The 24818-nt window shown below is 46.2% G+C and overlaps 1 protein-coding gene across 1 annotated transcript; it reads left to right on the forward strand.

The window, feature by feature from the left end:
* Positions 1-269: 269 nt before the first annotated feature.
* TOR4A (torsin family 4 member A) lies at positions 270-24818 on the forward strand. The gene is made up of 3 exons (XM_040405613.1): positions 270-406; positions 16975-17054; positions 22940-24818. The coding sequence occupies exon 3, from the start codon at positions 22987-22989 to the stop codon at positions 24235-24237; it is 1251 nt and encodes a 416-aa protein (XP_040261547.1). The 5' UTR covers positions 270-406; positions 16975-17054; positions 22940-22986; the 3' UTR covers positions 24238-24818.

Here is a 24818-nt window from a genome sequence, read left to right on the forward strand (position 1 = left end):
GTGACGCTAATGTCTGTAAAGCGCTGCAAGATATAGTAGCGCTATATAAGTGCATAAAATAAATAAATATGACAGATAAGGGTGACCCCTGAATATTTAAAGGACTTACAAGAATTTACAGTAATTTTCCATCGCCTGGCATACCATGCGCACACCTGAGGACGGAGCCCTCTCTATCTAAAGCATCCAAGTTTATAGCCTCTGGAGGGGCGGACATTCCTATGGGGGCTGGGACCGGCTTCACTACTTTCTTCCCAGCCCAGAATTTGCAGAAGTTGAGTGTGAGCCGTGTCAGGGGGAGGTGAATTTGGCTCAGTTCTTGCTGGTGTCAGTCTCCAGAGCTCAGACCGGGATGAGCCTCTGCAGAGAGCGGCAGCAGCGGTGGCAGGCAGGCAGGTGGGCACAGGTATGTAGTAGCTGGGTGATGCGGGTATATAAGAAGCCACTATCTAGCTGTAGGTTTATGCCGGGACACGTTAGGTCGCCTACACACACTGTATAAGTCCCCCTCCCCCTATTTGGCGTGCATAGTGATATAGTGATACTGTTCATTGATGTTTGTCACAAACTGTTACCTTGTAGCAGCAGATGTAGCAGAGCTGGGCGAACACAATTGTGTCTGCATGTTCACACTGGTTTTACATAGGACTGCAAAAATCTAATATTGCAAAGATATTTTCTGGAATAAATAAATGCCTTAAGGAGGGAAGATGCTTTGCTAGCTCTTAGGCCTCTTTCACACGAGCATGACGGATTAGGTCCGGATGCGTTCATTGTGCGTTCAGTGAAACTTGCACCGTTTTGCAAGCAAGTTCAGTCAGTTTTGTCTGCGATTGCGTTCAGTTGTTCAGTTTTTTCCGCGCGGGTGCAATGCGTTTTGATGGTTTTTCACATGCGTGATAAAAAACTGAAGGATTACATACAACATCTCTTAGGAACCATCAGTGAAAAACGCATCGCATCCGCACTTGTTTCCGGATGTGATGCGTTTTTCACTGAAGCCTCATTCACTTCTATGGGGCCAGGGCTGCGTGAAAAACGCAGAATATAGAACATGCTGCGTTTTTTGCACAACGCAGAAGTAAGGCATGAAAAACAACGCTCATGTGCACAGCCCCATAGAAATGAATGGGTCAGGATTCAGTGCGGGTGCAATACGTTCACGTCACGCATTGCACCCGCGCGGAAAAGTTGCTTGTGTGAAAGAGGCCTTAGGGTGCATGTGGGCTGCTATGTGGTTGTTCACGTGTCAATGTGCTTATTCCTCATATAGGGATCCAGGTAGGTACAGGAGGCCCAGGTGTTTGTCAATGGGAGTATCAGGAACTAGCATGAATAACTTAGGGAGGAGGGGGGATTTTTTGGCCTGGGAGCCGGCTGCAGCAGGAAGGTGTTTACTTACAGACATTCACACTGCAGACAGTCCATAGGGATCTCCGCCATTCCTGCTCCTGATGAACTAGTGCGCCAATTCATCCATTCTTTCTACGATAGGCAAGCAAATACTAAGAAGGAATACATAAAATAGAGGAATCGTGAGAAGTCGGGTCAGACAATATGGCTGCCAACCAGGGCCTTATTTAGGCCGGTCAGCTAAACACTTGTTTGGCCAATGACTATCTCTCCTCTCCACACACAGGCATGCTCAGCTCAGCCGGGCATGCATGTGTGCTGAACTGGGAGAGGAAGGACAGCCGCTGACAGACACCTCTATTCCCCCTGACAACAAAAGGATTGGGCATGTTAAAATACAGCAGACTGATCCCTATCTACCACCAACATCTACCATCAGGAGGAACTTATATATTAGGTCAGGGATGGCCAACCTGCGGCTCTCCAGCTGTTGCAAAACTACAACTCCCAGCATGCCTACAGCTATCAGCCTACAGCAGGGCATGGTGGGAGTTGTAGTTTTACAACAGCTGGAGAGCCGCAGGTTGGCCAGCCCTGTATTAGGTGGTTGACTAATCCTGCCGGAATCGGTGGGTTCAGCTCTCAGATTCCAATGGGCAATAGCTTGAGAGTCTCTTTGGTGCAGAAATCTTCCCTAATTGTATAGTCCCCCTGGATGACACCTCTATGGCAGAGGGTCTGGCAGCTGCGTCCGGACCCACGGCCTGGGGCTATGGCAGCCACTGCGCCATCTATAGTCAGGGCGACCATACACATTCAATAGCTGTCGGCTGGGGGGCGATCGTATATCCGACAGCTATCCCTCCTGACTCCATCCTAGCCTTCCTTACTTAAAGGGGTTGTGTCACTTCAGCAAATGGCATTTATTATGTAGAGAAAGTTAATACAAGGCACTTACTAATGTACTGTGATTATCCATATTGCCTCCTTTGCTGGCTGGATTCATTTTCCATCACTTCTCATATGCTGGGGTTACGACCACCCTGTAATCCAGCAGCGGTGGTCATGCTTGCACATTCTAGGAAATAGTGCATGCCTATGTGCTCTCCCACGGTCCCAGCCACCAGAGACCCGATTCTTTTTCCTATAGTGGTCAAGTACGACCACCCCTGATGGATTGCAAGGTGGTCGTAACCATGGAAACAAGCAGTGTATAATGTGATGGAAAAATGAATCAAGTCAGCAAAAGAAGCAATATGGATAGTCACAATACATTAGTAAGTGGCTGGTATTAACTTCTCTACATAATAAATGCCACTTGCCGAAGTGAGACATCCCCTTTAAGTGGAAGGGTTGGTTGTGCATGGGAGTTTGGATGTGGCTATGCGCCCTTGGATGCCCCTGCTGCCCACATATGATCTATCAGATCTATATACTTCACATACATGCAGTGGAGCATTAGGGGGTGCAGAGCTATGGACGGTGTGTGATGGTCATGGCCGCCTCTGAATCTTTGCTAGCTGTAACGTAATTACAAAAAGTTCTTTTATCAGTTGGTTCTTGCCCTTCTGAATCATGCTGCAGAGTATTTGGAGACGGGCCTGAATCTCCAGACAATGGAGTGTGAATGCGCCCCCCGCCCAGTCTGACACTTTCCCGTCTAACCTTTGGTTGGATTGGCATTTGGCTGGTCTGGTCTACATCACAATCCTGCAACACAATGCACCCCGGGGTGCTCCAGCTCTCCCATGACACATCACAGAAGCTGCACAAAAATATTTAAGTATTTTTTAAAATATGAAGAAAAAAAATTTCAGTGCCGACTCCTCTTACAACAGTCCTCTCCTGGTAACACAGGAAACCGAGGGGTTAACCACAGGCCCTGACACAACTCTGTACATGTGGTGTCAGGGTTGTCAGAGGCTTCCTCATCCCCCCTTTCTCATAGTGTACCAAAATAGTCTAAGCCAAAAAGTGATGTGTCACAGGAAGGCACCGAGCAGTATGCACGCAGAGAAGTGCACACCGCGCCATAGCGCTTCTGTTCTGACTACTGTGCCGAAAACGAGGGAATGAATGATAACATGCATTTTAGAGGTATTGCCCTTAAAGTACTGTTATACAGCTGGCACAGATATAGGAGCGCTACAAATGGCACTATTATAAGAGGACTATGCTCACACTATATGTGCAATGTGGCTGGCACTATTACAGAGGCGCTGTAAATGGCACTATTAGAAGAGGACCACGCTCACACTATGGCCCAGATTTAATAATGCTTTGCGCCACAAATATGTCCAAAAAGGCGGTGCAATTTGGCGCATCTTGGGTTCCTACACTTTATATAGCTGCTTGTATACAAGTACCATAAATGACAGTATTATAGCAGCACTGCACCTACACGCATATATGGGCACTGTGACGGCCACTACTATACCATCTCAGGATAGGAGTCCATAGCATCTAACAGCAGGACTGCCCCCGACACGGTTATAGGACGCTGTGACTTGTATGGATACTGGCAATACTAGAATGCACTTAAAGGGGTATTTCCATCTTATAAAGTGATGGGATACTACCCCAACTTTAAGATTGGTAGAGATCCAAACCCTGAGGATGAAGACACTGATAAAGCGTTGCATCCCATTTAGCATAATGGCTCAGTGCCCGTATTCCGCAAGATACGGCTGGTATGGACTTCACCGATAGTTTGCGGAGCAGAGGTACGGATAGGAAGTCCATGTAAGCGCTACATAGCACTTCCGTGGGCTTTCGGGTCAGTGCCTCTGCACCACAAAAAGATAAAACAAGTTCTATCTTTGGCCGTAAGTTGCAGATTGCAGACCCATTCAAGCCCAATGGGTCCACATTTGCAAATGGAGTGCAGGCGGTCAGTGCCCGTGCATCGCGGACCGCTATTTATCATCCACAGCACGGGCACTGAGCCATTACTATTTTTCCCTGCCACGTGGAGTGCTTAAATATGCAGCCTGGGTTGTGTCATTTCAGCATGTATCATGTATAGAAAGTTAATACAATGAACTTACTAATGTATTGTTATTATCCATGTCACATTCTTTCCTGGCTGGATTCATTTTTCCATTGTACTATACAACCACCCTGCAATCCATCAGCGATGGCCGTGCTTACACACTATAGGAAAAAGTGCCGGCCTCTCTGGTGGCTGGGACTGTCAGATAATCAGCGCTGTGGCCCCTTCATTCTCAGCATCGGTGGTAATGAACTCTCTGACACAATGATAGGAGCACCACTGCTGGCATTACGTAATAGAACTGGTATAGTCGGGCCTTGTGCAGTTTCGGTGCCGTTAGCAACATATTACGATTTTCCTTCTAACATATTCGGACATCTCTAGCTAATAAAACAGGAAATAACTGCTCCAACCCAGTCACAATATTGCAACACACCGCTCTCCTCCAAACCTGGGCGCACACATACAGCAGACTGGACCTGGCCAACTGGTTACCCTCCAGTTCATAAGAAATTACATTGTAAAAACGCTCTACAGAAATCACATAAAGTAAAGTGGATGCGCGATACATGCAGTATTCTCGGAAATCTACATGTGCGGTGTATTACAGTCACGGGGCGGCATCTTACAGCAGATGATGATCAGCACTTCTCTGTGTGAATCACATCATGAAGTCATGTTTACAGCAGAGGAGATCATTATGATGATATAATGCACAACGCACAGGGAGCCTCTCACTGCAGAGAATAAGGCCCCTTTCACACGGGCGAGTTTTCTGCGCGGGTGCAACGCGTGAGGTGAACGCATTGCACCCGCACTGAATCCAGACCTATTCACTTCAATGGGGCTGTGTACATGAGCGGTGATTTTCATGCATCACTTGTGCATTGCGTGAAAATCGCAGCATGCTCTATATTCTGCGTTTTTCATGCAACGCAGGCCCCATAGAAATGAATGGGCTGCTTGAAAATCGCATCCGCAAGCAAGTGTGGATGCAATGTGATTTTCACGCATGGTTGCTAGGAGATGATGTTAGTAAATTGATTAAAGTAAATTCTCTGTATTATTTTCCCTTATAACATGGTTATAAGGGAAAATAATAGCATTCTTAATACAGAATGTATAGTACAATAGCGCTGGAGGGGTTAAAAAAATAAATAATTAACTCACCTCATCCACTTGTTCGCGCAGCAAAAGGACCTTTCAGGACCTTTGATTACGTAATCGCGCTCACCACGTGGTGACGTCAGCGCAGATCCTGCTGAATGAAGATAGAAGGATCTTCACCACGTGGTGAGCGCGATTACATTAAAGGTCCTTTTGCAGGTCCTGAAAGAAGAAGATGACGGCTGGGCAAACAACAGGATGAGGGGAGTTAATATTTTTTTTTGTTTTTAACCCCTCCAGCGCGATTTTACTATGCATTCTGTATTAAGAATGCTATTATTTTCCCTTTTAACCATGTTATAAGGGAACATAATAAAATCCACAGAACACCTAACCCAAACCCGAACTTCAGTAAAGAAGTCCGGGTTCGGGTCTGGGTACCACAGTCAGTTTTTTATCACGCGCGTGCAAAACGCATTGTACCCGCATGATAACAACACAACGCAATCGCAGTCAAAATTGACTGAAATTGCGTATGCACTCACGCAGGTTTCCCACAATGCACACACGACGCATCCGGAGCAAATCCGGGACACCCGTGTGAAAGAGGCCTAAGGGCTCATACACACGAATGTAATTTCTTTCCGCTTCTGTCCCGTTTTTTTGCAGACCGTATGCGGACTCATTCACTTCAATGGGTCCGGAAAAACAACGGAAGGTACTCCGTGTGCATTCAGTTTCCGTATTTCCGTTCCGCAAAAAAGTAGTGCAGGTCCTATTATTGTCCGTAAATCATGGTCCGAGGGCCCATTCAAGTCAATGGGTCTGCAAAAAATACGGAACGCACACGGAACACATCCGTATTTTGCGGATCCATACTGTAGAAATGCTATGCCCAGCCCATATTGCTAATGTGTTTGGTGATTAATAAGTTACTGTTTCCGTTTCTGATCCGCAAAAAAACGGATCGCATATGGAAACCATACGGATATGTTTTGTGGAATAACGGAATGGAAGAAGACTTAACTCAGAGAAAAAAAAATCTCAGATATGGAACAACGTATCCTTGAAAAACGGACCGCAAAACAACAACGGTCGTGTGCATGAGCCCTAAGGCTGATAGACTTTACTGCAGTGCAGGGACATCGCTATAAGGCCTCTTTCACACGGGCGTTGCGGGAAAATGTGCAGAAAAATGTGAGAAAAATCGCGCATGTTTGGTACCCAAACCCGAACTTCTTCACAGAAGTTCGGGCTTGGGTTAGGTGTTCTGTAGATTGTATTATTTCTACTTATAACATAGTTATAAGGGAATATAATAGCATTCTGAATACAGAATGCATAGTAAACTAGCGCTGGAGGGGTTAAAAAAAAATAAAAAAATTAAAAAAACTCACCTTAGTCCACTTGATCGCGATGCCGACATCTCCTTCTGTCTCCTTTACTGAACAGGACCTGTGGTGAGCATTCATTACAGGTCAAGGACCTGTGGTGACGTCACTCCGGTCATCACATGATCCATCACCATAGTAAAAGATCATGTGATGGATCATGTGATGACCGGAGTGATGTCACCACAGGTCCTTTACCTGTAATGAATGCTCACCACAGGTCCTGTTCAGTAAAGGAGACAGAAGGAGATGCCGGGCTACGCGATCAAGTGGACTAAGGGGAGTTAAATTATATATTATTTTTTTTTAACCCCTCCAGCGCTATTTTACTATGCATTCTGTATTCAGAATGCCAATATTTTCCCTTATGTTTTATGGCCTGGTTACTGACTACAGCACTATTTGCCGGCCACAGAACCCAACATCTCCTGACTCGCACCCGCACCAAACCCACAACATCAAGGGCACCTCATCTACCATCAGGCAGGAGACCCAACATAAGTAAAAAAGGGTGTGCCCTCCTATCACAGCCCTGGCCCTATGAGAGCATCAGTGTGAGGACTGCCACTGTGAATAATTACTCCAGCCAGAGCCACTACCACTCCCATCGTCTGCTTACGCTCCCCCTGGGCTTGCAGCACATTCTATCCAGTGCTCTATATCAGAGGCAGAGAACATTCCCTGTTAGTTATAATTTTAATCAAGTATGGCCATAACGTGTCGAGAAGGAAGCTTTATTTTTCAGAAAATGGCTTTTCCTGTAACAGAAGGTGAATGCACTCTGTATGTAGTCTGTTATCGAATCATCTACAAGGAATACGGGCCGGATAGAGGTAGGGGGTTGTCAGGCAGCATTTCAACAACTTTCCCAACATTTTAGTCGTGCTGTCTACAAAAATCCATTCTTCTAAGTAACCTAAACCCCCATCACACCTCCTCTACCATTATTTATAAATCTTCTTACAACTGGAAAAGCTTGTTCTTAGGACGGGTTCGACAATAGGGGCAGCATAAGAATCGGTTTACTTATCTTCCGGATAGGATTAAGGTTGTCAGAGAATTGAACATATAATTAGTATGACAACCAGAGGGCATTCTCAATAAGCAGCGTCAATCTTGCAACACGCCGACACTCAACTCACGTGTTCCAAGACGACTCCACTTGAAGGTCACCTCACCCTGAACATGTGGACTGTGTTATTTTTTTATTTTTTTTATGGGTATACGTACGGCAGGTCGTAGATTCTGTGGGTTGAGATTGTCACGATCCAGGGCTGTTTAAAGACCCACTATGTAAATTATTTGCAGTGCCATGAGCAGGCTTGAGCCTTCTCCTCCATAGTCCATCGCCTGTGGTCCACCTTCACTGCTTTTAACTCGGGGATTGGATTTTTCTTTGGTTTTGGTTCCTGCATTAGGATAGGGTTAAATGCGGGAGTCCCATGGTGCAACATGCTTCTCATATCAGGGATATATTATGTGACCACTGCAAGATTTCCTTGTCCCACTGATGTTTCATATGCGTAAAGCTGGACATACACGAGACAGAAGTGGGCTCATTAGGCTACCGTCACACCAGCGTTTTTGCTGGATCTGGCAGGGTTCAGCAAAAACGCTTCCGTTACTGATATTACAACCATCTGCATCCGTTATAAACGGATCCGGTTGTATTATCTCTAACATTGCCAAGACGGATCCGTCATTAACTCCACTGAAAGTCAATGGGGGACGGATCCGTTTTCTATTGTGTCAGAGAAAACTGATCCGTCCCCATTGACTTGCATTGTAGGTCATGCATGCCGAATCCCAGGACGGAAAGCAAACGGCAGCATGCTGCTCTCCGGTATGAGAACGGAACCAAACGGAATGGAATGCATTTTGGAGCGCTCCGTTCTGTTCAGTTACATTTTGTTCCCATTGACAATGAATGGGAACAAAACGGAAGCATTTTTTTCCTTTATTGAGACCCTATGACGGATCTCAATACCGGAAAATATTAACGCTAGTGTGAAAGTAGCCTTAGACCGACAGCACTCACTCTCCCAATACCCCATGCACATGCATGCTTGGCTCGGCTTAGCATGCATGTGTTGTGAATGGGAGAGGGAAGGAAGCCACTGACACTGGGGTGGGGGGGGGGGGTGAATAGGAGACCCCCATACACCTTAGATGGTCGACTGCCTCTGTATAGTCCTAGGTGAACAAGTTGGAAATTATTAGATGGTACATAGCATAGGGCATCTATGAGATCTATGAGCCAGTGATTATCAATCAGACCTGAACATTCCTGACAACTCACAGAGCAGCTGACAACATGGCGGCAGTCCTCGTACAGGCGCCAATATTGTATGCACACCCACACAGTAGAAGCTACGGAGGAAGGCTGGGGCCTGTATGCAGCCAGCTGGACATATTCCTACGAGCAGACTTTACAAACCAGAACATGAGAACAAGACCTTTATTAGTTTCCAGAGCGAACTCATCTGTTCTGCATTTACAGTAAAACCACTGCTGCCGATGACATAACGACTTCCAGAATACAGATCTGAGCCCATTAAATTCACACTTGGTAGCCACGTAAAATATTTATTTTTAACAGGGTTGTAACAGGACACGCTTCACTCACTAGAGACCATTGGTTTAGGGGAAGAATTTAAAGGGGCAGAATTTATGCCAGACACTACTCACCACAGGGGCGGACACTGGGGTTTACCAGGAACAGGGTGATTGTTTTTAAATGATAGGTATAGCGGGCACCAGAGTATAGCGTGGAGCCAACTACAGATCATCAGGTGGCACACATTATATCACGTGGTGTCGTCTGCTGGCTGTAGTGCTATATCCAGATAATGGATATAGAACAGACGGTGCCAAATGTCTCCGGTACCCCTGCTATATCTGACCATACATTTATATAGATGGAGAAAGGTGCCAAATGTCTCCGGTACCCATCCTATATCTGACCATACATTTATATAGATGGAGAAAGGTGCCAAATGTCTCCGGTACCCATCCTATATCTGACCATACATTTATATAGATGGAGAAAGGTGCCAAATGTCTCCTGTACCCATCCTATATCTGACCATACATTTATTTAGGAGGAAGGTGCCAAATGACGGCTGTAAACCTGCTATATCTGACCATACATCTATTTAGGAGGAAGGTGCCAAATGTCTCCTGTACCCCTTTTATATCTGACCATACATCTATTTAGATGGAGAAAGGTGCCAAATGATACCTTTACCCCTGCTGTATCTGACCATACATCTATTTAGAAGGAGAAAGGTGCCAAATGTCTCCTGTACCCCTGCTGTATCTGACCATACATCTATTTAGAAGGAGAAAGGTGCCAAATGTCTCCTGTACCCCTGCTGTATCTGACCATACATCTATCCGGATGCCAAATGAAGCCTGTACCCCTGTTACATCTAACCATACATCTATTCAAATGAGAAAAGGTACCAAATTACTCCCGTACCCCTGCTATATCTGACCATACATCTAATTTGATGATGAAAAGTGCCAAATAACATGGTGTCCCTTGCTATACAAGATCTTACATACAGATGATAGAAGGAACACAATGACAGCTCAACCCCAGCACGATCTGGTCATTCATATAGTGTGAAATGATACCCCTGCTACAGTAATAGTCAGGACATACATCTATCTGGATGGTGGGTGCTATATCTGTATGCGTCAGTAATACATCTCACTGCACATGATGAGTCACTCATACAGAAACAAAACAAGAGGATATGTCCTGACAACCGCTCTCCGTCCTGACAATGGGGATTGTAACATGACGGTATCTATTCAAATGATGCCCATGGACTGATGGCTATTTGCTTATCAGGTGTGTTACAATTATAATAAGGCTCCTGATCCTATCCAAACATTCTCTGCCCTGACAACTCCTTCTCTTATAATCTATTCTAGCCGCAGGGCCCCTGGTGCGTAATCCGCAGCTGCCGGCAGATGTACAGGCATCGTACCCCAACATCGGCCCATTAAAATGGAGGGATAATAAATACTGACCAGAGGCAACATCTGCACGGTGCCTAACTGGTCTCCCCAGGTTTATGTGGGTCACAGCCATATACACTGCTTTCCTGCCGCACTCATAAGGAGATGTTAAATGGCTTCCTATGAAATTAGCCCCAGTGGCGCACTGTCTGGGACAGGGACATAAGATTGAGAGGATTGAGGTCGGTGACAAATATGATGGTGCTTTACAAGCCATAGGAAATCATTAAAGTGAGAAGAGAAACCTCATGGGCAGTGTAGTGACAGGTGATAAAGGGATTGTGACAAGTTCTTAAAGGGCATCTGTCAGCAGTTTTGTACCTATGACACTGGCTGACCCGTTTCATGTGCACTTGGCAGCTGAAGGCGTCTGTGTTGGTCTCATGTTGATATGTGCCCACCTAGAACGTCTTCTTTCTCTGCAACTGCTGCATACTCTGCATTTTGATTGACAGGACCAGGTGTGATGATGTTTTCACTGCCGGGTTCTGTCAAGTTGCAGTTGCAGGGAGAGCAGAGCCTCTAGGTGTAATGGTAACGCCCCCGTTGCTCCTAGAGGCCCATTTGCATATAATAAAACATAATTCTCAGCAATGCGGGCACATATGAACATGGGACCAACACATGCCTTTAGCTGCCAAGTGCACCTGGAACAGGTCAGCCAGTGTCATAGGGACAAAACTGCTGACAGATACCCTTAAGTTATCCTCGGTCTTGTCCTAGCCGACAGCTGGGACCCCCACTGATCATGAGAATGGGGGTCCCATGCCCCCTTTCTGATGGAGTGGCAGGCTGAGCATACGCCCTGCCCCTCCATTCATTCTCTATGGGAGTATCAGAGATAGCAGAACACAGTGCTCTGCGGTGCTCCCATAGAGAATGAATGGAGCGGCAGGGCACACATGCCAACCGCTCTCTCCATGTTCTCGTGATAGGTGGGGGTCCCAGTAGTCGGACCCCCAGTGATCCGCTAGTTATTCCCTATCTTGTGTACAGGCGATAACTTATAAACTTGGCACAACCCCTTTAAGGACCTATCATTCCCCAGGATTTTCAGGTCAATTATACGAACGCTCAATCGTGATGATTGGCTCGAGCAGTCAATTAGCCGATGAACGTGCAAACACTCGTTTGTCAGCTGATTAAGATGATCAAGATAAAAGATGCCTGATTATCAGCAGCACATCTCCCTATGTAATCAGGAATGTGCTGCCAACAATAGAACTGAATGAGGGAGGAATGACTGCGGCAGCGATCATTCCTCCCCCACTCACTTTGCATCAGCCTGTGTAATCAGGCCAGTGCAAATGATTGCCAATAGATGTGTTATCATCCATCAATGTATGCACTGACAGAACATGGAGTGGTGTAATACTGCCTAGGACGACCATACATACCAGGCAGCTGCTGATCCTTATCTCCTCAACATCTGCCTTGGGGAGGGGGAGTTGGGAGACCCCTATAACATTAGCTGGATGGCAGCCTCCCCCAAATCTGACGACTTCAAATTTATCCTATGTGTATGGCCATAGATACACAGCTCAGCAGACAGTATCACACAGGATAGGATTAGATACACAGCTCAGCAGACAGTATTACACAGGATAGGATTAGATACACAGCTCAGCAGTCAGTATCACACAGGATAGGATTAGATACACAGCTCAGCAGACAGTATCACACAGGATAGGATTAGATACACAGCTCAGCAGACAGTATTACACAGGATAGGATTAGATACACAGCTCAGCAGTCAGTATCACACAGGATAGGATTAGATACACAGCTCAGCAGACAGTATCACACAGGATAGGATTAGATACACAGCTCAGCAGACAGTATTACACAGGATAGGATAAGATACACAGCTCAGCAGTCAGTATCACACAGGATAGGATTAGATACACAGCTCAGCAGTCAGTATCACACAGGATAGGATTAGATACACAGCTCAGCAGTCAGTATCACACAGGATAGGATTAGATACACAGCTCAGCAGACAGTATTACACAGGATAGGATTAGATACACAGCTCAGCAGACAGTATCACACAGGATAGGATTAGATACACAGCTCAGCAGACAGTATCACACATCATAGGATTAGATACACAGCTCAGCAGACAGTATCACACAGGATAGGATTAGATACAAAGCTCAGCAGACAGTATCACACAGGATAGGATTAGATACACAGCTTAGCAGACAGTATCACACAGGATAGGATTAGATACACAGCTCAGCAGACAGTATCACAAATCATAGGCTTAAAGGGCACCTTTCACGTTGAACATGGTGTCTGAGCTGAAGGAGGTACGTGATACAGCAGGAGGAGCGGAGCAGACTGATAGTTTTATGGGAAAAGGGTCAGTAAAACTTGTAATTTATACATTTAAATTCCTGCTCATTCTGGTCTTTAAAGTCGAGGAGGCGGTCCTATGAGTGATTGACAGCGAGCCCTCTAGGACTGTGTATACAGAGAGAGCTGTCAATCACTGATTGGACCGTCTCCTTATAGAGAGAAGGCATCAATCACTGATAGGACCGTCTCCTTATAGGGAGAAGGCTGTCAATCACTGATAGGACCGTCTCCTTATAGAGAGAAGGCTGTCAATCACTGATAGGACCATCTCCTTATAGAGAGAAGGCTGTCAATCACTGATAGGACCGTCTCCTTATAGAGAGAAGGCTGTCAATCACTGATAGGACCGTCTCCTTATAGAGAGAAGGCATCAATCACTGATAGGACCGTCTCCTTATAGAGAGAAGGCTGTCAATCACTGATAGGACCGTCTCCTTATAGAGAGAAGGCTGTCAATCACTGATAGGACCTCTTCCTTAGGCCTCTTGCACACGACCGTGGTTGGGTTCCGCATCCAAGCCGCAAAAAATGACCCATTCACTTCAATGGGGCCGCAAAAAATGGTGCGGAAAGCACTCCGTGTGCTGTCCGCATCTGTTTCTCCGTTCCGTGGCCCCGCAAAAATCAGATCATGCGTTTTGCGGACAGGAATAGGCATTTCTATAATGGGCCGTCTGTTCCGTTCCGCAAATCACTGCACGTTCGTGTACAAGAGGCCTTATAGAGAGAAGGCTGTGAATCACTGATAGGACTGCGTCCTTATAGAGGTCAGGCTGTCAGTCACTGATAGGACCGCCTCCTGGACGTATAAATGAATGAAACACAGGTTTTACTGAATCTTTTCCCATAAAACTGTCCCAATCTGGTCAGCTTCTCCTGCTCCATCACATATTTCTGGCAGAATACTTAGCATTTTCATGGTGACAGGTTCCCTTTAATAATTATTGCAAGTCATCACTTTCTTCTCTTCTCTGGAAAGCTAGTGGCACATAGCCTGCAGTAAGTGGAGGACGCGGCTTGCAGACTGTAGACTAGCAGAGCAGTGATCATAAGAAAGTTTCATCTGTCACCACCTACAGCAACTTTCCCTTTCAATGTGCATGGTGTGGGGCTGGGAGTCGTAAGTCTGTGCAGCTGCTTCCTGCAAGGAGTGGTAATTAACATCACAGGCTATTCATATATGCTAAACTAGAGTATTAGATGTTTTTTTGCTGGTCTAATCCAGAATATGTCTATGTATCTGCTGGAGGCACCCCGCCAGATACCTGACGGCCTCTTCACGATCTGCCCCAGGTGCCCCTTTTGTGCTCCTGGATTTTAGGCTTGTGATGAGATTTTTTTTTAGTAATGAGTAATTGTTTTATTTGAAGGCATATAGGACTTTACTGCTACATCTGTATGTAGGACTGGAGCTGTAATGAGACTGGTTCATGGAGCTGTGGGCACCCTGACCACTTCTATGCCCGTCTGCTGAGACAGAGAGATAAAATAAATCTTGCAGGGTCTCAGCTCTCTAGGACGTACCGTTCCTGAGATATTCCCAAAAATGACCTGCATTAGCCAATACAAGCCTAGAAGTCTCTTTCTTCATATCCCAACTGCCATACACACGGTCACATGTCCCTTATCAGCCAATAGAAGCTTGCAGGCCCTTAGTCTCCACATACACAGTTTTACTCCAGGTTTCTATAAAAACCCAGTCATTTTTCTTCACTGCTGCAGGTCAGCTTTAGGTTAGCGCTGCACGACACATAGGGCACAACTACGCTGCTACACGTGTCGCGCGACAATTTTTATAATGATAGTCTATGGTGTTGCACTGCGACATGTGACATGCTGCGACGCGACAGTCGCAGAAAAATCCATTTTGGATGGATTTTTGCAACTGTCGTGTCGCAGTCGCAGCACGTCACATGTTGCAGTGCAACACCATAGACTATCATTATAAAAATTGTTGAGAGAGGCCGCTGTGGAGGTCACTGTTAAAGGGGTGGACACTGTGGAGGTCACTGTTAAGGGGGAGGGGCCACTATTAAAGGGGCAACTGCTGTGGAGGTCACTAATAAGGCAGCAGGGTACTGTGAGGTCACTGTTAGGGCAGCGGGGTACTGTGGAGGTCACTGTTAAGAGGGCGAGCCCCTAAGGAGGTCACTGTCAAGGGAGTGGGGTGCTGTGAAACTCACTGTTAAAGGGGAGGGCTGCTGTGAAGGTCAAATTTAAGGGGATGGGCAGCTGTGGAGGTTCCATTTTAAAGTGGTGGGGTACTGTGAGGGGGGTCAGTGTTAAGGGGTGGGGGACTGTGGAGTTCACTGTTATGAGGGATACTGTCGATATCTTTTAACACACACAAACATTAAATGAAATATCCTTCTGCTAGTAATAATAATAATAAGCCTAGCATGTGTAATACTGTCTCTTTAGCTATGTATAGAAGCCTATCATACCATGCTGCTAAACTGACGTATCTAAACTTATATGTGATACTGTTTGATGAGCCAGGGTATCCAAGCCTATCATATCTGATACTATCTGGCGATCCGATGTACCTAAGCCTATCATGTGTGATACTATCTGGTGTATTATTATTATTATTATTTATTATTAAAGCGCCATTCATTCCATAGCGCTGTACATATGATGAGCGGTGCACATACATAATACAGACAATTGCACTAATCATAAACAAGACAAGTTACAAACTGGTACAGAAGGAGAGAGGGGTGTATCTAAGCCTATCATGTATAACGCAGGTTTTGTTGAGCCAGTACATCTAAACGTATTCTGTTGGATACCACGCTGCTAAATTGATGTATCTAAACTTATATGTGATACTGTCTGATGTGCCAGGGTATCTAAGTCTATCATGTGGGATGCCGTTTGGTGATCTTGTGTATCCAAACCTATCGCGTGTGACGCTGTCTGCTGAGTTGGCTATTCTCATCCTTTCTTTCACAATGCCATTTTGCCTGGCTGGTGTATCTAAACCTATCATTTGTAATACTGTCTGATGAGCCAGTGTATTAATCCTTTCATGTGTGATACTATCTCCTGAGATGTGTATCTAAGAATACCATGTGCTGAGCTGGTGTATCTAAGCCTATCGTGCGATACCAGAAGAAATCCCAGCAAGCGCTTCAGCTTCAATTAGATGTGTTCTTTATTATATTAGTTCAAGTATATGCTTAGGACGCGTTTCGGGCCATCCAACCTTGATCAGCTGATGAAGGCTGGACAGACCGAAACGTGTCACAAGTATTTATTTGAATTAATATAATAAAGAACACATCTAATTGAAGCTGAAGCGCTTGCTGGGATTTCTTCTGTTACTGTTCTGGGGTGCGCCCCTTTCCGTGTGCAGCGCTGACGGAGACCGAGTGCTGGATGATTTCTTACACATATCGTGTGATACCGTCTGCTGCATTGGTGTATCTCATCCTTTCAGGTGGGATACTGTTACTTGCTAAACCGGTGTATGGAAATCTGTCCTGTGTGATACCGTTTATTGAGCAAGTGTATCTACACCTATCATGTATGATACTGTCTATGAGCCGGTGTATAAACCTGTCATGTGTGATACAGTCCAGGTCAACCATGCAGTACTACACCCCCCATTGTCTAGTTTCTGAATTTCACTATGAGATGTAACATTTCGTGGCCGGCCAGATGGTCACATAGACATCAAGCCAGTTTATCATCTCATGAGACTGATCTATACCTTTGTGTCTTCACTTCTTTTTTCAGATATGAAATCCTTTATCAGAGGGAGAAAACAGGGCTCGTGACCTGAAGACACCCTGCCATCGTGGGGAAGACTGGTACAAGTGAGTAATGCAGGGGACAGTGCTCCCACAGAGGGGTCCAGTCCAGCAGATGCCGGATTAGCAAACATTGCAGAATAGTGGACAGACCTTGAGTAATAAATAAACCCTGCCTTTAAAGGTAGAGATCCTCCACAACGACCTGCAGAGTGATGAGAAGGATAGCACGGGGTCTTGTGGCTGGCTACTGTTCAGGTGACCCCCCCATGTGAGTTGCAATTTGTGGAAGGAAGCGAGGTCCGCAGCCTGTGTGAGTATGGCCTCTGACGTTTGGGGGGGGGGGGGGGGGCACATACTATCCTTCCATATTGTGGGGGTTTCGCTCTGGCAGACAGGATTAGCGGACGCGGTATAGAGGCAACAACAAGTTCTTTGGATCAAATAGTTCAGTGTTTTATTCACACTTTAGGCAAGTGACAAAACAAACAGTCATAATCAAACAAAAAGTCACCATGCGGCAATGGAGTCCTTGCTGACAGCAGCACCAACCTGTTTTCACTCCAAACAGGTAGTAAGTAAGCCTTCATCCAGACACAAGGCTCCCAGATCCCAACACAGAGACCTGGCTTCAGAGCCCAGCTGCCTATTTAAGGACAGCCAGGTGCTGCCAAAACCCAGACCGGCACTTAAAATCCGATCCGGTATTTGACCTCACCTGGCTGTAAATCAGCCCAGCAGCACATGCTGGGAGGAAAATACCTGTTTTCCCAGACCAAACCTCTCACTGTGTCACATACCGCCCCCCTTTGTTCAACCCTGAGGGGGTAAACACACGCCAGACAGTGTACCCGGGACAGGGCATCACCGTTTTCCTGTAACCGGCCTGCCCTGTGTTCCACCGAAAACTTAAAGTTTTGTAGGGAGAGAAACCATCGGTTGACTCGGGCATTTCTGTCTTTGGCCTGGCTCATCCACTTCAGAAGAGAGTGGTCAGTCACCAGGCGGAATTTTCAACCCATTAAATAATAGCGGAGAGATTCTAGTGCCCACTTGATAGCCAGGCACTCTCTCTCCACTATACTGTACCGGGTCTCGGCTGGGGTGAGCTTACGGCTGAGGAAGACAACGGGATGCTCCTCCCCGTTGACTTCCTGAGACAGTAGAGCACCGAGGCCTACTTCGGAGGCATCGGTCTGTACTATAAACTCGCTTTTGAAGTCGGGCATCACCAAAACCGGGGACCCGCACAGGGCCGACTTCAAAGCGGAGAAAGTCTCTTCCACTCGGTATCAAAATTATCCCCGGAGACATTGGGGTCTGCCAATTCAGGACCCGGAGGCAAGTGCACCACGTCTCCCACCATCACACTTAGCAGGGTTGTCTCCCCCTCTTCCACTAAAGTGGCGGTCACCCCTATTGCTGGCCCTTCCGTCTCGGGTTCCCAGGGTTCTAGTCTCCCCCCTGAGCCTGGCCACTCTGCTAGGGTTACCCCTCAGGCCATTGTGCAGGGAAGCCCAGGAAGTCTCTCGCTATTATAAGTTCATAATGTAGATTTGTGGCGACAGCCACCTCGTGGGTCCATCTACCGGCCACCGTAGTTAGAGACACTAGCGAGCGCGGTTGGGTAGTCTTTTAAGTCTCCCTGGATGCACATCACCCCGACTTTCCGGCCAGTATACTCGGGGGACCGCACCAGGGTAGCCCTTAGTAAGGTCACCAGACTCCCCGAATCCAGCAGAGCCTCTGCCGGAGTGTCTCCCACTTCCACCTGGCACAAATGATCTAGAGACTCTGGGGTACATGCAGCACACAGCCTCATGGCATATAGCGACTGATGGTAGCCATAGTTAGTGTCCATGGGCTCAACCCGATGGGGACAGTTAGCCCTTACATGGCCAGGCTCCTGACACCCCCAGCAGACTATCGGAGCCAGGTCTGCCGTGGATACATCCCGGGGGTGTTTTATCGGCTCAAATCTCCGGGCCTGGGGTGGAGATTTCCCGGGTTTGCCGACCCCCTCCCGACAGAACCCTCCTTTAGATTCCTGGTAGCTTCATAGCGTTCCTCATCTCAAGGGCATTGCCAGGAGACACCTGACCGATCCCAGTGCTGGAGAGGGTATGGCAGAGCCCTCCAGAACATATCGGCTAACATACGATCCAGCATAGCAGTGGGACTCAGCTCATCAGGCTGTAGCCATTTTTGCAAGAGGTGAAGCAAGTTATAATACTGGGTCCTCGCAAGCTCAGCCGGGTTGAACCCGGGTCATCTTAGGAATCGCGGCACGGACTGCTTTTTGGGCATTGTGGATGCTCGGGGTTGCTCCTGCTGTCTGCAAAGCCATCCCGTGTTGTAGCAGCAACTGGTTAGTCTCCTGCTGCTGCTTATTAGCCTCGCGTTGCTACAGGTTTGTCTCTCGCTGCTGCAGATTAGCCTCCATGAGGGCCTTCACATCAGCCTCCATTTTGTCGTGGGGTACTGGTTGTAATACAGCTGGTTTAAAGTACAACATACAACCGTGCCTGAAAAATGCAGAAACCCAAAAAAATAAAAATATGGCGTTCACGCCAGTCTCATTGCTCATGCACGCATCCTCCACCAATTGTGGGGTTTCGCTCTGGTAGACAGGTTTAGCGGACGCAGTATAGAGGCAACAACAAGTTCTTTGAATCAAACAGTTCAGTGTTTTATTCAAACTTTAGGCAAGTGACAAAACAAGCCGTCATAATCAAACAAAAAAGTCACCTTGCGGTGTTGGTGATAATTCGCACCATGCGGCAATTTTGCCTCAAAGAGTCCTTGCTGATAGCAGCACCAACCTGTTTTCACGCCAAACAGGTAGCAAGCCTTCATCCAGACACAAGGCTCCCAGATCCCAACACAGAGACCTGGCTTCTGAGCCCAGCTGCCTATTTAAGGACAGCCAGGTGCTGCCAAAACCCGGACCGGTACTTAAAATCCGGTCCGGTATTTGACCTCACCTGGCTGTAAATCAGCCCAGCAGCACATGCTGGGAGGAAAATACCTGTTTTCCCAGACCAAACCTCTCACTGTGTCACAAAGTGCAAGATAATGCACCTGGGGCGTAAAAACCCAAGAGCAGAATATAAAATCAGTGATACAGTCCTAACCTCAGTATCTGAGGAAAGGGATTTAGGGGTCATTATTTCAGAAGACTTAAAGGGAACCTGTCACCGGGATTTTGTGTATAGAGCTGAAGACATGGGTTACTAGATGGCCGCTAGCACATCCGCAATACAGAGTCCCCATAGCTCTGTGTGCTTTTATTGTGTAAATAAAACGATTTGATACATATGCAAATTAACCTGAGATGAGTCCTGTCCCTGACTCATCTCACGTACAGGACACATCTCAGGTTAATTTAACATATGTATCAAATCGGGTTTTTTACACAATAAAAGCACACAGAGCTATGGGGACTGGGTATTGCGGACGTGCTAGCGGCCATCTAGCAACCCATGTCCTCAGCTCTATACACAAAATCCGGGTGACAGGTTCCTTTTAAAGGCAGGCAGACAATGTCAGAGCAGCAGGAAATGCTAGCAGAATGCTGGGGTGTATAGGGAGAGGCATTACCAGTAGAAAGAGGGAGGTGCTCATGCCGCTCTACAGAGCACTAGTGAGACCTCATTTGGAGTATTGTGCTCAGTACTGGAGACCATATCTCCAGAAGGATATCGATACTTTGGAGAGAGTTCAGAGAAGAGCTACTAAACTGGTACATGGATTGCAGGATAAAACTTACCAGGAAGGATTAAAGGACCTTAACATGTATAGCTTGGAAGAAAGACGAGACCGAGGGGATATGATAGAAACTGCTAAATACATAAAGGGAATCAACAAGGTATAAGAGGAGAGAATAGTTAAAAGAAGGAAAACTGCTACAAGGTTTAAAAGTAATATCAGGAAGTATTACTTTACTGAGAGAGTAGTGGATGCATGGAATAGCCTTCCTGCAGAAGTGGTAGCTGCAAATACAGTGAAGGAGGTTAAGCATGCATGGGATAGGCATAAGGCCATCCTTTATATAAGATAGGGCCAGGGGCTATCCATAGTATTCAGTATATTGGGCAGACTAGATGGGCCAAATGGTTCTTATCTGCCGACACATTCTATGTTTCTATTTTTAAAATCATAAAGAACACTGTGCACAATAACACTGCTTTGCCTGTACATTCCCTTTAATTTAAAGGGATCATCTGAATGGAGGGATAATTTTATGGACAAAATTCTGTGTAAATAAAGGGGACGCTCTCATTTGGGGCCTCCATCAATTAGCAGAAGTGGAGAGCAGTTACTGTACATAGCGTGTCCAGAGGACCCAGTACATCTGTGCATTACAAACATTTTAATTGGTTCTGTGTTATACTTCATTTCACCTGCGGTGGCGCTGCAGGGAAGCTGAACACTCGTCACTGGGTTCCACAGCCGATCGGTGAGGATCCCCGGCACAAAGACATCCTGACATTATCCTATTTTTAGAGGGCCCATCTATTAAAAAAAAGCAAGTGTCAAGAATGGAGAATCTCTTTAACCCCCGGATGGCCCTAAGTGATATAATAGTTCAGTTCCTCCTTACAGACATACTTTAGAGCGAGTTTTCCGTCAGAACGCGATGCGTGTAGTTAACATATTGCAACCGGAATGAATCCTGACCCATTCATTTCAATGGGTCTGTGCACATGTTTTTCACGCATCATTACGGCGATCAGGAAAAATCGCAGCATGTTCTATATTATGCATTTTTCATGCAGCTCTGGCTCTAGAGAAGTGAATGGGGCTAGTGTGAAAAACGCATGTAATCCGTATACAATCTGGATGAAAAAAATAAATAAAAAACACACTGAATGAAATCGCCCAAAAAAAAACCTGATTGAACTTGCAGCAAAACGTATTGCGAACATGCAGCTACTTGTGTAAGAAACAGGTCTACTCTTCACTTCTTGCTGCTACTGTGAGATAGCGGAGTGTCCAGCTCTTATCTGCACTAAATGGAAATGTGTAACCGGCGTCCTACTTCCCGTTTCTGCAGAAATGAGAGGTCAGAGACAACCGCCATGTCTGTAATGTACAGGAGAGCAAAGGTTAACCTAAAGGGATTTACATAACTATATTAAAGAGGACCCGTCCCCTATCCTGACATGTCTGTATTAGCAATTACTCACATTCCCCCATGAGAATAACACTTCTGGAACATCTATTCTTATGACTCTCTGTTGTGTCGTTCCTCTATTATTCCAATTGGAAGTTATGAATGAATCACTAGCAGTTTGCAATAAAGGTCCAGCTGGGTGTTACCAGTGGGATCGGTGACCTACTATCCAATCAGTGCTGCCAATGCCTGACTTCAGGGACCCCCCTGCCCCGAAACTGGTAACACCCAGCTGGCCCTTCAATGCAAATTGTTAGCAATTCATTCACAAACTTCTAGTTGGAATAATAGAGAAACAACATGACATGGAGTTGGAGTTACTAAAACAAACACATCATGAGAAGTGAGGGGTTAAAGTGGCCACACACATATTAGATGTACATCAGTCCAACCAGTTGATTTGGCAGAAACCAGCTAATTTGTATGAGGGGGTCAGCAGATGTTTGGGGAGATAAGGACTAGACATGTTGGACTGCAAGCTGCCCAGTCCTTTTGTTTCCAGGGGTTACTCCTCTCTCCCTATTGAGAACACATGCATGCTTAGCCAAGCAAAGCATGCATGTTTATAGGGGTTTTGTCCAAGATAGCTGCCAGCCCAACAAGCATTCTGCTAAGGTGTATGGCCAGTCTTAGGGGATTTCTATTTTGGCAGTCCTGTAATATAGTCATATAGGTTCCTCGAAGTGCAGGGCAATATAAAACCTCCCTGTATAGCAGAAATACGGACGATTTCAGGGTCTTCTTTACATCTGATCTAATCTCTTTTATTTCGCAGATCAACTCTCTCTATTCTTAAAACTGGAAACCATTGCCAACCAGGAAATGGACGGGATGGAACCAGTCCCAGAGGCCTCAGCCTCACAACACAAGATCTCACTGGTGTCTCCTCTACGGGCAGCCATCCGAATACACAGAAGGATCCGGAGCCTGAAGAAAAGTCGCATGCAGCTTGACATATCCGGCAGAAAACCTGCCGACAGTACCAGACCCTCGCTTCGACGACAGTTCTCCATTGAGAGTAGGTCCCTATCGACCTTTGAAAGGCCTAACGTTTTCAGTTTCGACATTCCAACGCCGGAGCAGGTCGCACTGAGCAACCTCAGACGCAAGAAGAAGCGCAAGAAGTCCAGACCGGTGCTCTATCCGGGAAATGGAAAAAAATATCTACCGATAGAACATAAAAGCAAGGCGAAACGTTGCCTCTTCCTCTTCATCGGGATCGTCATCTTCCAAATCTTAAACGCTATTGAGAATTTGGACGATAATGTCCTAAAATACGATCTGGATGGACTGGAGAAAACTATGCAGAGGGAGGTATTCGGGCAAAAAATTGCCATTGAAAAAATAATGGACCTTTTGGGGGACTACCTGGTCACCCACTGGCATAATAAGCCCTTGGTGATCTCTATGAACGGACCTAGTGGAGTTGGTAAGAGCCACATGGGTCGGATACTAGCCAAGCACTTCCGCTCGGTCGTGGAAAGCAATTTCGTTCTCCAATATTACGCCATGCACAACTGTCCCAGTGACAGTAACGTTGCGACGTGCGAGGCTAAGCTCACTGATAAGATATCGGACATGGTCACTCGGGCAGAGATAGAGGAGAAGATACCCATCTTCATATTCGATGAAATGGAGCTCATGCAGCCGACTCTTCTGGAGACGTTGCAAGGTTATTTCAAATTAAACCAAAGTAATGAGTTCCTTAACGCCGTCTATATCCTAATTAGCAACATCGGAGGCAACGAGGTGACAAAATATTTTCTGCAGAACGCCTCCAGCGACATTGTAAATGTTCCTCAAGAGCTTCAGAACATCATACAGTCTTCCTTGAGGCAGCATCATAGCATCTGGGATGTTGCTGAAATCGTTCCGTTCACTCTTTTGGAAAAGAGTCATATTACTAATTGCTTCTTGGACGAGTTGTTACGGGAAGGACTGTATCCAGATACTAGCAACATCGAGAAGCTGGCGGGACAGCTAAAATATTACACCATAAGCGACAAGCAATACTCCATCACTGGCTGTAAGCAGGTTGTAGCTAAGGTGAATCTTCTATATCCGTACACATGACCATCGAGACCAGGGACGGCAGGCGTTGCGAGTCTAAGACTCTGCTACAAGTGGGTCTCGAATGACCGCCAGGGACTGTACCACCAGAAACTGCCAAATAAAATGATGTTCCTTTAAGCTAAGGCTACACGTCGGCATCACCCGCGACACATACCTGCATCGTAACTAGTGAAAGAGATAGGTGTTCCAGCCTGCAGCAACCGCAACACGACGGTCACGAAAAATCCTGCTCCATGTCTTTCCAATGTTGCGACTTGCGTGTAACAACGCAACCCAATTCCCTTTCACTCGCTGCGATGCAGGTAGCGCCACACTACGATCTTGGGTCGTGCAACGTGTGTTGCGGCTATGCGTCTATGTAGCCCTAAGCTTAGAGTAAGGCAGTACTAATTACTGATTCAGTGGAGTTTCAGGACGGGGTAGAAAAGTTTTCTAAGGAGATTATTCCAAAAAATGAATAATAAAGGGTGAGCCTGGTGAAAGGCAATGACCTTCTTTAAGGGGTACCACAGTGCGGTGTAATAATTTTTGGAAAAAAATATATGCAATTAAAATTGGCTACGTTTAGTTTGTTAAAGCAT

Source organism: Bufo bufo, chromosome 8, assembly GCF_905171765.1.
Source record: "Bufo bufo chromosome 8, aBufBuf1.1, whole genome shotgun sequence".
NCBI lineage: Eukaryota > Metazoa > Chordata > Amphibia > Anura > Bufonidae > Bufo > Bufo bufo.

Coding starts and splice junctions, on each gene's coding strand:
- TOR4A (XM_040405613.1), top strand. CDS start 22,987: ATGGACGGGATGGAACCAGTCCCAGAGGCCTCAGCCTCACAACACAAG.